The 13,697-nt window shown below is 34.1% G+C and overlaps 1 protein-coding gene across 1 annotated transcript; it reads right to left on the reverse strand.

The window, feature by feature from the left end:
• Positions 1 to 395: 395 nt before the first annotated feature.
• LOC132286153 (ethylene-responsive transcription factor TINY-like) lies at positions 396 to 1,661 on the reverse strand. The gene has a single exon (XM_059788420.1). The coding sequence runs from the start codon at positions 1,277 to 1,279 to the stop codon at positions 524 to 526; it is 756 nt and encodes a 251-aa protein (XP_059644403.1). The 5' UTR covers positions 1,280 to 1,661; the 3' UTR covers positions 396 to 523.
• Between the last annotated feature and the right edge of the window lie 12,036 nt (positions 1,662 to 13,697).

Genomic DNA, 13,697 nt, shown 5'->3' on the forward strand with positions numbered 1-13,697 from the left:
AATAAATAGAACAATTTGCATGTGTCATAATTCAAAAAGTAAATTAGATTATAAATCAAAATCAAAATCTTCATATAGTTGTGATATAATTAAAGTGTAAATTAACCCTTTTAAATATTAAGGATCAAAATTTGTTTGCGTTTTTAGAGTACAAAATAAAATACTACTTTATTTCTGTACAAAAAGCCCAAATCACACCCGATACTGTGGAGGTGCATTTTACACAGGTCCTTAAATTAGTGCTTGTTTATACTTTGTTTTATCAAATATTAAAGTAAAAAAATTTCATTACAAATATCAAACAATCCTATAATGCCAATGAAAAGCACTAAAAACCCCTAGTAAAAACGATGCGTGTGTTTCTACTGACAAGTGTGGTGAATTTAAAACACATAAACAAAAAACTCTATATATAAAATGTGTATATATATATATATATATATTACATATATTGGTGGAACAAGCATGATCTTTGTTTGAGGAACTCCAAAAGCAAGCACAAAGCAAACACTAGCTAGCGACACTAACAACCCCAAGTTAAAGTATCAAAGGTGCTCAAAATCATGCTATCCTCCACAGCCGTCTGATCAAAGTCATACCCTGCACCAAAGTCAGCCTCATGCACCCTCCACGACGGATACAGCCACCCGTCCACCACCGAGTCAGCCAGTATCAACTCGGAACGTGACTCGGGCGAGTCAAAGCTCCCTTCCAAACTCGGCAACTCGATTATTTGACTCAGTTCATCCGGTGCCGCCGTCGTCGTGGACACATCCGCGTCCGACGATAACGGCGACGGCAATGACGAGGACGCTGTTGACGACGAATTCAGTGAGCTGGACAGCTCCGTTGCAGTTGCTGCTGCTTTGGCCGCAGCGGCCTGAATGTCGCGTGGCGAGAGTGACGCCGGACGGGGCAGTGACTCAGTGAGTTCAGGGAAGTTGAGAATTGCTGACTTACCTTTGATACTCAGCGCCGCCACGTCGTGGGCTCGAGCCGCCATTTCCGGGTTCGGGTAAGTACCGAGCCATATGCGTGATTTCTTGCGAGGCTCGCGAATTTCGGACACCCATTTGCCCCAACTACGCATACGAACGCCTCTGTAAACCGGGTGTTTGTAACTATCTCTTGCTCGTTTGGGTCTGTTCTCTACTGGGTTTGGAGCTGAAGAGTCCGAGACCGAGTTTGACACGGACTGAGTTGACCCAGTTGAAGATAGTGAAGAAGATGAGACTGTGCTGGTACTGGCTTTAGCTTCTGAAGTTTGCGGTTCAGCCATTGTTGGTAGTGGTGAGTCGTGACTCACTAGTAACTCGTTCTGGGTAAATGCATGAAAGTCAAAACTCAGTCACCAATGATTTTGTACAGAATATCCGAATATGGGTGTCAATGAATCAATGCAAGTCTCTGGGAATTAGAGAGAGAGAGAGGGGGGTTTGTGTTTTGCCAAATAGAGACTATGGTTATGAATCAAAAAGGAAAGAGGACTTAGAGGGAGAGACTAAAAGACAGTCACATAGAGAAGAAGTACCCGTTGAGAGAGAGAGATATGATGATGATTTTCTGATTGTGTGTATGTATTTATGTGCGTGTATATATAAATATATATAGAGAGGGAAGGAGGGTAGAGAGAGAGAGAGAGAGAGGTATTGGAAGGTTATACGCGCTTACTAATAGTGACCTTCGAGCTACCATCAGATTGAAGTCACTGTGAGAGAAACAGACTAACAATGGGGAGAGAAACCATAGGGCTATATTGGAGAGGGACCCACCAAAGAGATGGGTGACCTATGGTACAATGGGTCCCACACTCGTTTGTACCAACAACAATCGCCCAATAAAATTTCCCCATCTTCTATCATCTACGTCCACGTTTTATATGTCCGTTGGGAGCAATATTCATTTCATATTTTGCCCTTTATGCTGTTGGCCAAACCAAAGATTCGATCAGAGGTTCTTTACACTATCCAATGGTAAATCAAATTTAACCATTAACTAAATAGTGGTGAAATTCCAAAATGTGAAATTTAATCATTATAAACTGAAATTTGCTTTTGTTGTGTTTGAAAGTGTCAGATTAGTATTTTTGATTTAGGATTAGAAGAATTTAGTTCAAATGCTGTATTAATTTTTTTCTAATTTTTAATTCAAACATAACATTATTAATATTGATGAATTTATAAACAGCAAGAAATTACAAAAAAACATTATTGAGAGATAATTTTGATTTCTACTTGTTAGCTCATTACCATTTTTACCTTCCCAATGACAACCATGATTAAATAATCCGAAACCTATTTAAAATTTCTATGATTCCATAATTTGACAAATCATTTATTATTGAATTAATATTCAATTTTATCGGATATTTGATTCAATATCAAATTTGTTAAGTGTAATTAAAAAAAAAATTAAGAGAAAAGAGATTACATATTTGATTTGTTAAATTAATAGATTATTGGATTTGGATCATTAAAGAATTTTTAAATTAAATATTCAATCTATATATATATATATATATATATATATATATATATATAAAAGGGAAGTTAAGAGAGGAATTAATTAGGATGGTTATGTCATTTAGAGCTAAGTGAGGTTCGTTTATTATATATAACTTGGATTTAAGAGCAAATTGAAGTTTGTGGTTGAGCTTTCTAATATCGGTTTCATGGTTGAATTTGGTTACAATCAAGCCGGAATAGCCATCGTCTCTGTTGCTTTAATGGTGCATGTATTTGGATAATTATGAGGAAAGAAAAGGAAATTACACGTTTACTTGTTAAAAAAGGAAAGAAAAGCTGAGATGTTTTGATAAGTTGGGGAAAAATAGAATTTGAAAAAGATAGTGGAGGGAAAACAAACACAAAAACAAAAAAATGCAGGATAATAATTATATTTACCAGATTGTCTAAATAGTAGGGACTTTCCTTATAATTTCAAATGTAACATTTTCTGGTTAGTGTTGATTTTTGTAATACTTCTATATTTTAAAGGAATTATTTATTGAGATTAATTATTTTTATTTTATTTTAAATGATTTGTTTGATTTTATTTTAAATAATTTGTTTGATTTAATTGAGTGTTGTGATTAATTGTCTTTAAATTATATTTCGTTTTTTACTTGTTGACTTGAAATGATATTTTGCTTTCTGAAATGCTATGAGTGGGTTGTTTATTTGGCTATGTATGTATTTATGTTTATGTGATTTAATTGTGAATTATTTTTAATTAATAGATTTAATTTAATTATTTTATTTATTTAACTTAATGGACTGGACTTGAAGATGTATTAAAGGATTTGGTAATAGGCTTTAATGGGAAGCCTTAGAGGATTGAGAAGGCTTAGAGGGCCATGAATTTATGCCTGAATATATATATATATATATATATATATATATATATATATAGAGAGAGAGAGAGAGAGAGAGAGAGAGAGAGAGAATATGTTAGAGTTATTAGAGAAGTTTTAAAACTTCTAACTCTAGAAATTCTATTGGTTAGAAATTCAAAAGTCCTTAACTAATTAACTATCGATGATAATAATTAAATTAAACGCTATAATTGTTAAGCCAAACGGCACATTTAGGTTTATACCTGTTGATGAAAAGAAGTGATAAATTTTATTAATATGTAGGTTTTGATTAGCGAAAAAATCAATAAAAAAAACAAGTTATCTTCTAGTCTCATAAAAACTATTGCAATTATATTCTCTCTGTAATCATACAGTCTACTCCTACTATATATATATTCTCAATTTCTCTGGGCAACGTTACATCAAAACTTGATGAAAACTTCTTTATGATCATACGCATAGGGACCATTGGAGTTGTTTCTTGGAGTTTTTGGTGAATCGTAATTACCTGCACGTAAGGGAGACTTCAAAGGCTTTAGGATAGCGTATTGCGTGCTTCTCCATCTAACAGGCCAGAACTATCTTTCTATGTGATCTGTTTTGATACAATTATATTTATTGTTTAATTATTATTAAATATTAATTGTTTTATTATAATTATTCTCTTATTTGAAAACATCTTTCCCATTCCATAAATAGAAAGTATTTTACAATTTGAAAATTAATATCCCTAACAATCTAAAGCCTTTGAAATACTATTGTTGAGTGCTTAGATATTTTTTCTATTGTTTTAATTTGGTAATTTATTATTCACACACCACAATTAATTTTGATTCTGTTGATTTAAGTTATTTACCCTGTTTGTTTTTCCATTTAGATTGTTGCTGTGAATATATATATATATATATATATATATATATATATATATGATTGTTGCCGTATATATATGTATGTATATATATATGATTGTTTACATATGACATTTGCATATGCACTGATATTGTATGAAAAAGAGATTATTACTTTAATAAAAACTTACTGATAGAATCGTTACCTTATAAAATCATTACTTTATAAAAAAAGATTGTTGCTTTATAAATTGTTATCAGCATATTGCATAAATTATTTTCAATTTAACTTTTTTTTTAGTGAGTAATTTTAAATTAGAAACAGATTGTTTTGATTTATTTTTTCTTAAGATCTTTCATTTTGAAAGTTAAATATTATTGTTTAAATAATAATAATAATAATTTGTTGAATTATTTTTTAACCTGTTTCAAATTTATTGAATGTCTTGTTTAGAACACAAATAATTTATTATTATATGCTTCACTGTCACTTGAATTGGAAGATATTATTTATATATATATAAAAAGATTAGAATTTTATAGTGACATATTTCTTTTAGTTTCTAACAGATTTATATATCTTGATTTGCTCTTTGTATTTTTTAGGAAATATGAATATGTCTAAATTGGAAGCTGCTAATATTGTTAAACCAGAAAAGTTTAGTGGTGTGAATTTTAGAAGGTGGTAAAAACAAATAAAATATTGGTTGACTGTCTTAGGACTTACATCTGCCTTAGGAGAATCTCAAGGTAACTTAGAGTTGTCCTCATAGTTAACTCCTGAACAAATTGAATTTCATTGCCACAATAGAATTTTAAGTGCACTATCGGATCACCTTTATGATGTCTATCATACCACTAGTAGTGCCAAAGACCTTTGGAATGCCTTAGAAGCAGAATATGGAATTGAAGATGTTGGTGTAGAGCGATTTGCTATCTCAAACTTTAATAACTATCAGATGGTGGAAAATAAAAGAGTAAGTGATCAAATCCATGAATTTCAAGAGCTACATAGGAAAGTGGAAAGGAAAGAAACTAAGTTAAGTGAGGACTTTAGAGTGTCCTGTCTTATTGAAAAATTACGACCTTCTTGGTCTGATTTCGCTAGGTCCCTTAGACATAAACAAGGAGATCTAACCTTAACCCATGTAATTAATTCACTGAGGGTTGAAGAAAAACATAGGTCAAGTGCCTAAAGTGAAAATGAGAAGACAACTAAAGTAAACTTAGTTGAAAATACAAGTAATTCAACAATAGGAATCACTTTAGACCTAAAGGGCGGAATTTTAAGCGAACTACTAGAAATAACAACCACCACAAACATTTTAATAAGAATGTCCAGAATAATCGGAATAATAAATTCAAAAATACTAAGGGCAATGAGGATAAACATTGCTATGTCTGTGGGAGGATCAATCACAAAGCGAGGGATTGATTTTACAAGAAAACTGAAATGTACAAGCCCTGGTATAAGTCTTTTCAAAATCAGAGAGGTTTTAAAGCTCAAGTTAATGTGTTAGTGGATTAAGAAAATTCAAATGAAAATGCATTAAGGTATAATCTCAATCCAACTATTAATTACACTTACCACAACAGAGATTGGTGGTTAGATTCTGGGGCTAATGTACATGTATGTTTTGATCATGATTGCTTTAAAACTTTTCAGAACTTAAGTGGAGGAAGTGTAACTCTAGGGAATGATTCGGTTGCACGTGTACTTGGAATTGGAGATATAAAGCTAAAGATGGCTTCTGGAAAGATTTTGGTTCTCAAGGATGTGCAACATGTTCGTGAAGTGAGAAGAAATCTTGTTAGTGGATCGTCCTTCGTGTAACAAGGATATAAAGTTGTAATGGAGTCTAATAGAATAGTGATTACTAAGAATAATATTTTTATTGGAAAAGGTTATGTTACCGAAGGTTTGTTTAAGATGAATGTGACTTTTGAAGTTAATAAGAATTCTCTTCAAGTTTTTAGTGTTGAGTCTTGTGATATATGGCATAGAAGATTAGGACATGTAAACTTGAAGAAAATTAAAAGATTAATGGATTTAAATTTAATTCCAAAGACTGAGATTGATTTGAAGCAAAAATGTGAGGTGTGTGTTCAAGCAAAGCAACCTAGAAAACATTTTAAGTCTATTAAAAGAAATATCCAACTTTTAGAATTAATTCACAATGATGTATGTGATTCAAATAGACCTCCAACTAGAGGTGGGAAAAAGTACTTTGTGACATTCATAGATGATTGTTCAAAATATTCTTATGTATATCTAATTAAAACAAAGGATGAGGTGTTTGAAAATTTTAAAGTGTACAAAAATGAAGTAGAGAATCAACTAGAGAAGAAAATTAAAAGACTTTGGTCCGATAGAGGAGGAGAGTATCCATGGAATGTTCTTGGTACATTCTGTGAAGAAAGTGGAATTATACATGAAGTTACTGCCCCTTATTTACCTCAATCTAATGGTGTGGCAGAAAGGACATATCGGACTTTGTTGGACATGGTAAACGCTATGTTAACTAGTTCTGGTGTATCCGAGAACTTGTGGGGGGAAACAATACTCACTGCGTGTTTGATACTTAATAGGGTAACTGTTGGAGATAATGAAAAGACTCCATATGAAATTTGGAAAGGAAGAACACCTAATATTAAATTCCTAAGAGTGTGGGGGTGTTTAGCAAAGGTGGCTATACCTGAACCTAAGAAAAAGAAAATAGGACCTAAAACAGTAAATGCTATTTTCTTAGGTTATGGCCAAAATAGCAGTGCTAATAGATTTTTAGTGTTTAACTCTGAAATTAGTGAAATATCAAATAATACAATAATTGAGTCTAGAGATGCTACATTTTTTGAAAACATTTTTCCATTTGAAACAAGAATTCCACACTATATAGTTGATAAACAATCAAACTCTACTTATGAGAAACCTTATTCTAGTATATCTTTCGAAAAGGAACCTAAATCTCAAGTTGAACTTAGAAAAAGTAAAAGACCCCAAATAGAGAAGAATTTTGGAGAAGGGTTCTATACATTTGTAATAGAAGGAAAACCAAACACCTACAAGGAAGCTATGTCTTCCACAGATGCTCCTTTTTGGAAGGAGGTTATAAATAGTGAATTTGAATCTATAATTCAAAACAATACTTGGGTGCTGACTAATTTGCCTCCTGGAAATAAAGCCATTGGTTGTAAATGGGTATTTAGAAAGAAATTAAGGCCTGATGGAAGTATAGACAAGTATAAGGCAAAACTAGTAGCTAAGGGATTTACACAAAAGAAAGGAATAGATTATTTTGGTACTTACTCACCAGTATCTAGTATTACCACTATTGGGATATTAATAGCTTTAGCATCTATACACAACTTAGTAATTCATCAAATAGATGTAAAGACTGCATTTTTAAATGGAGATTTAGATGAAGAAATCTATATGGAACAACCCGAAGGTTATTTTGTAAAAGGACAAGAACACAAGGTATGTAGATTAGTAAAATCTTTTTATGGTCTATAGCAAGCTCCTAAGCAGTGGCATAAAAATTTGATAGAGTTATTTTGGATTATGGATTTAAAATAAATGAGCATAATAAATGTTTATACTATAAAGAGAGTAATGGAGATCATGTGATACTATGTCTTTATGTGGATGACATATTAATTTTTGGAACAAATTTGGAAATAGTAAATGACATTAAGACATACTTATTTATGAGTTTTGATATGAAAGATTTAGGAGAAGCTTATATAATCTTAGGAACGAAAATTGAGAGAACTTTAAAAGGAATTACTGTAATTGAATCTAATATAATTGAGATGTTGAGAAAATTTAATTATTTTGAGAGAAAACCTGTGTCAATTCCTTATGATCCTAATGTACATTTGAAGAAAAATAGTGGTGATCATGTTTCCTAATTAAAATATTCACAAATGATTGGATCTTTACTATATTTAGCTAATAAAACCAGGCCTGATATTTCATATGCTGTGGGAAGACTTAGTAGATATATACTCATAACCTGAGTACAGAACATTGGACAGCTTTAGAGTGAGTCTTTAGATACCTAAGAGGAACTATTGGGAATTTTTTATGTTATAAAGGTTTTCCTGATATGGTAGAGGGATATAGTGACGCTAATTAGATTACCGATAGTTTAGAGGTTAAATCCACTAATGGCTATGTATTTCTCTCAGGAGTAGCTGCAATATCATGGAGTTCCAGAAAACAAACAATTATATCTAAAAGTACAATGGAATCTGAGCTCATAGCATTAGATACAACATGCACCGAAGCTAAATGGATCAAGAGTCTCTTATTAGATTTACCATTAATAAATAAATCAATTTCAGCAATACATATATATTGTGATTGTAAGGCAACTATTGATCTAGTGAGACAATCCCATACTAATAAGAAAATGAATAGACATATACAAGTAAGATATAAGTTTGTGAGGAGCATGTTAAATAGGAGTATAATCTCCTTAGAATATATTAAGTCAGAAAAGAATTTAGCTGACCAATTGACTAAAGATCTGTCTAGGAGCGTAGTCTTAGATTTATTAAGGGGGGTGGGCTTAAGCCTATAAAGGAGTCACCTTTGGAGGTAACTCGTCCTTTGTGATTGGAGATCCCATGAAGAAGGTTCAATGGGTAGAAACAATCCGTACTGCGTGACTCGTTTATAACACTGTATTTAGGAGGTTTCTCATGAAGATTCTCTTCTACCCATCCCTATGGCATTTGTGCTATTTAATGTGACGTTAGGAAGGGCATTGCCCTAAATGAGCTTGAGGTAAGCATACTTTTGCAAGGTATCTATTAGATGTACCTTTGGAGGACTCACCTAAATGGGAGCCGTCGTGAGGCCGCGACTATGAGAATTGGGTTGTTCTCTAGTAATTCTTATGTGAATCAAGATACAAGCACATGGCCATTAATAGCGCTAAATCGTGAAACCAAGTTTATCGTCAATACTGTGTGCGTGATATGTTAAAGTTTGACTCAAGGGCCGAGTTCAAGACCTAGTCTCTCAGGACCCTCAAATGAAAACTATCAACACTAAGTGCAAGTTCAAGTCCAGAAGACTCTTGCACCCATTGCATAGTATTTAGTTGCCCCATTATGATATATATATATATATATATATATATATATATATATATATATATATATATATATAAAATTACGTATATATTCTATATAATCTTTATTTTTTTAAGTTTTAAAACTTGTGGTGGATTGTTAGAGTTATTAGAGAAGTTTTAAAACTTCCAACTCTAGAATTTCTATTGGTTAGAAATTCAAAAGTCCTTAAGTAATTAACTGTAGATGATAATAATTAAATTAAAGGAAATTAAATTAAATGCTATAATTGTTAAGCCAAATGGCACATCTAGGTTTATACCTGTTAATGAAAAGACGTGATAAATTCTATTAATATGTAAGTTTTGATTGCGGAAAAATCAATAAAAAAAATAAGTTCTTTTCTAGTCTCAGACAAACTACTGCAATTATATTCTCTCTGCAATCATACAGTCTACTCCTACTATATATATATTCTCTATTTCTCTGGGGCAACATGACATCAAAACTTGGTGAAAGCTTTTCTATGCTCATGCGCATAGGGAACCATTAGAGTTTTATCTTGGAGTCTTTGGTGGATCGTAATTACTTGCACGTAAGGGAGACTTCAAAGGCTTTAGGACAGTGCATTATGTGCCTCTCCATCTAACAGGCCAGAACTATCTTTCTCTGTTCTAATCTGTTTTCTATTTTGATACAATTATATTTTTTGTTTAATTATTATTAAATATAAATTTTTTTATTATAATTATTCTCTTATTTGAAAACATCTTTCCCATTCCATAAATAGAAAGTATTTTACAATCTGAAAATCAATATCCCTAATAGTATATACATATACATGTATAACTGTCTGTTAAGAAGGATTGTTATATATAAATACATATATATTATGTAATATATATGTATTTATATATATTATGTATATGGTATATTTGATATAGTCTACTATGAAAAGGATTAGGGTTGGGACTAGTGTTATATATATATATATATGTAAATCCTAAAAGGGATTTACGTTGGAAAGATAAGAGAAAGAGATGAGGCAGAGAGAGAGAAGGAAAGAGAGAAAGTGTAGTCGTGAAAGGAGAAGGAAGAATAAAAGGAGAAGAAGGAAGGAGGCCGAACTAGAGGGGAGGCCGAACTGGTGGAGGACAATGGCAAAACAGCCAGAGTTGCAGAATAGATCTGAATTGTGACGTTGGCTTCGTTTCGAAACCTTCAGACAAGTTCTTCTCTAACTCTCCTCTTAGAACCCATGAGTTCTACACATCAGGTATCATAATCTAAAACTGTAATTACAGGCTAATCGCCTAGACTTAGGTTAAAAGTATGAATGAAAATAAAGTTATATGCATGTATACGAATATATACATACATACATATATATATATATATATATATATATATATAATGTATGGTTTGTATGTGAATGATTTTTTGTTACCGATTTGGGTGGATTGATGCATGAAAATGTGCTAGATAATTATATAGGAGTAATTAGGACCATTTAGGAACGAATCGGAGGCGAAACAGGCAAAAAACATAGGCTGGAAGTGGCTATCGCAAGGAAGAAGACTATAATTGTAACAACCCACTCCACCACATGGTATGATACTGTTCGTTTTGGGCCTGAGCCCGCACGGTTTTGCTCTTGGGCTTCACCCCAAAAGGCCTCATACCAATTGGAGATGATGCACTTACATATAAGTACTTCACCTTTCCTCTACCCAGGCGATGTGGGACTTGTGCACCCGTAGCTCGCCAGTGTGGTACCTGACAGTGTCTCTTGCACCCGCCCACGGCACACCCGCCCACAAGGTCATCACAATCCACCCCCCTTTGAGGCCCGACGTCCCCGTCGGCACACTTCCGGCTGGGTCAGGCTCTGATACCATTTGTAACAACCCACTCTACCACATGGTATGATACTGTCCGCTTTGGGCCTAAGCCCGCACGGTTTTGTTCTTGGGCTTCACCCCAAAAGGCCTCATACCAATTGGAGGTGACACACTTACATACAAACACTTCACCTTTTCTCTACCCAGGCAATGTGGGACTGTGCACCCGTAGCTCGCCAGTGTGGTAGCCTGACAGTGTCTCTCGCACCCGCCCACGGCACACCCACCCACAGGGTCATCACAATCCAATTGTGATGACCCTGTGGGTGGGTGTGCCGTGGGCGGGTGCGAGAGACACTGTCAGGCTACCACACTGGCGATTGTGATGACCCTGTGGGCGGGTGTGCCATGGGCGGGTGCGAGAGACACTGTCAGGCTACCATACTGGCGAGCTACGGGTGCATAGTCCCACATCGCCTGGGTAGAGAAAAGGTGAACTGCTTATATGTAAGTGTGTCACCTCCAATTGGTATGAGGCATTTTGGGGTGAAACTCAAGAGCAAAACCGTGCGGGCTCAGGCCCAAAGCGGACAATATCACACCATGTGATGGAGTGAGTCGTTACAAATAACCTGGCTCTGATACCATTTGTAACAACCCACTCCACCACATGGTATGATACTGTCCGCTTTGGGCCTGAGCCCACACGGTTTTGCTCTTGGGCTTCACCCCAAAAGGCCTCATACCAATTGGAGATGATGCACTTACATATAAGTACTTCACCTTTCCTCTACCCAGGCGATGTGGGACTTGTGCACCCATAGCTCGCCAGTGTGGTAGCCTGACAGTGTCTCTTGCACCCGCCCACGGCACACCCGCCCACAAGGTCATCACAATAATACCCCTAATTTTAAAAAGGATAGTCCTGATATTTTGGTTAATTATTTAATTGTATTTTTAATTATTAAATTGTGACTTGTCTTAATTATGGTGTTTTAATTTATTTAATTGTTTAGTTAATTGTATTTTAATTCTTTTAAATGCTTAATTGGTTTTCTTTAGGGTTTAGTTAACTGTTTAATTGTGTATTAAATTTTCATTACGTGACTCATTGTTTTAATTGAACTTAAATGTTTTAATTATTTTAACATGGTTCTGTTTTATTGTTGCACTCATATAGTTACATTAGGTTTGCAATTTACATAAGTAGCTGACGATGATTAAAACCTAGGTTTATATTCTATGGGCCGGGTAAATCAGTTAGGGTTTAATGAAACCTACGATTGGTGACCTATAAATATACCAGTAATGCTTTGCCTAGGGTTTAAGATTATATTCATGATATAGTAAAGGCAGAAGTAATTTTAGAGAAGTCTGGGAAGCAACAGAGAAGGAAGAAACAGAGAGTTCACCGGGGAATTTAGAACGACGTCGGTGTAAGGCAAGTTTAATCCTATTTCTATTCCTTATGCTCGTGTTCTTTGCATCTCTAATATAATTCCAGGATCATATAAAGTTTAAAATTCAACTGGTATGCATGTCTGAGTTTTTAAACTGGACGTGGTTGCAAGATGTGTATTGTTGGTTTAAATTTCTTCTTTGCATAACTTCTATTTTAAATTCATGTCAATTGGTGTTTTAAGAGTTTAATTAGTTTGGAACCTGTTGGAGACCACTAGAAGTAATCTGGATTACAGTGTTTGAATTATTTAAACAATAAGCGTTTACAAACTGTAAATTGTCTGTGTTGAATCCTTAATGTATAATTCGGGTTTAAATCATTGTTGGCCACTAGACAAAGAGGTTAATGGTCTCTGGAACACCTTAGAGTTTAGTTCAGACCTTTTTGAACCTTAGGTTAGGAGGACAGACAAACTGGATGTCGCCGGAATAGATATAGGGGACGAAAACAAGCAGAGAGGAGGAGAGGGGGAAGAGGCGGCTCCATGGAATCATGGAGCCGGCTCTAAATGGTCTTGGAGGCGGCTCCAAGTGGGTTGGAGCAGCTTCATCTTTTTGGAGGTGGCTCCAACTTGTTTGGAGACGTCTCCTTTGTGGTTTTTTAGTTTTGGTTGGTTTCTGCGAGTTCTGGACTGCTGCAGATGTTTTTTTTTAAAATTCCAGATTGATTTAGGGGTTGTTCTAGGGTTGTTCAGTAATGTCTAAACTCATATTAAAGCCTCAAAAGGTATGGTATTACAGAATATACCATAGGAAGCAAATATAGATCACAGTAGGAGACTCTTTAGAAAGTTTGTCTACTGGTTTGGATGTGAATGATTCAAGTTGCTCGTGTTTAACTTAGCAAGTGACTTAGGATATTTGTGGTTTAAATCATGTCATAGTATTATAAAAACAAAACATAAGCATGTCAAGTGTGATAACTCTCTGTTATGCTTAATGGGACCTTAGTTGCTAATTTTAAAGTACTGTATCTTGTTAACTTTCTGGATATCGTGGAATGGTTTTGAATGAGCATGTTAATTTTGATATTGTTATTATTATGCTCGTAGGGGATCACAGGATAGATAATGTTTACTCTCTGTATTATTAACTTATTAGAGAAGCATG

Source organism: Cornus florida, unplaced genomic scaffold (assembly GCF_030987335.1).
Source record: "Cornus florida cultivar Cherokee Brave unplaced genomic scaffold, ASM3098733v1 CherokeeBrave_3.0.0_Hap2_Chr11, whole genome shotgun sequence".
In the NCBI taxonomy this organism is placed as follows: domain Eukaryota; kingdom Viridiplantae; phylum Streptophyta; class Magnoliopsida; order Cornales; family Cornaceae; genus Cornus; species Cornus florida.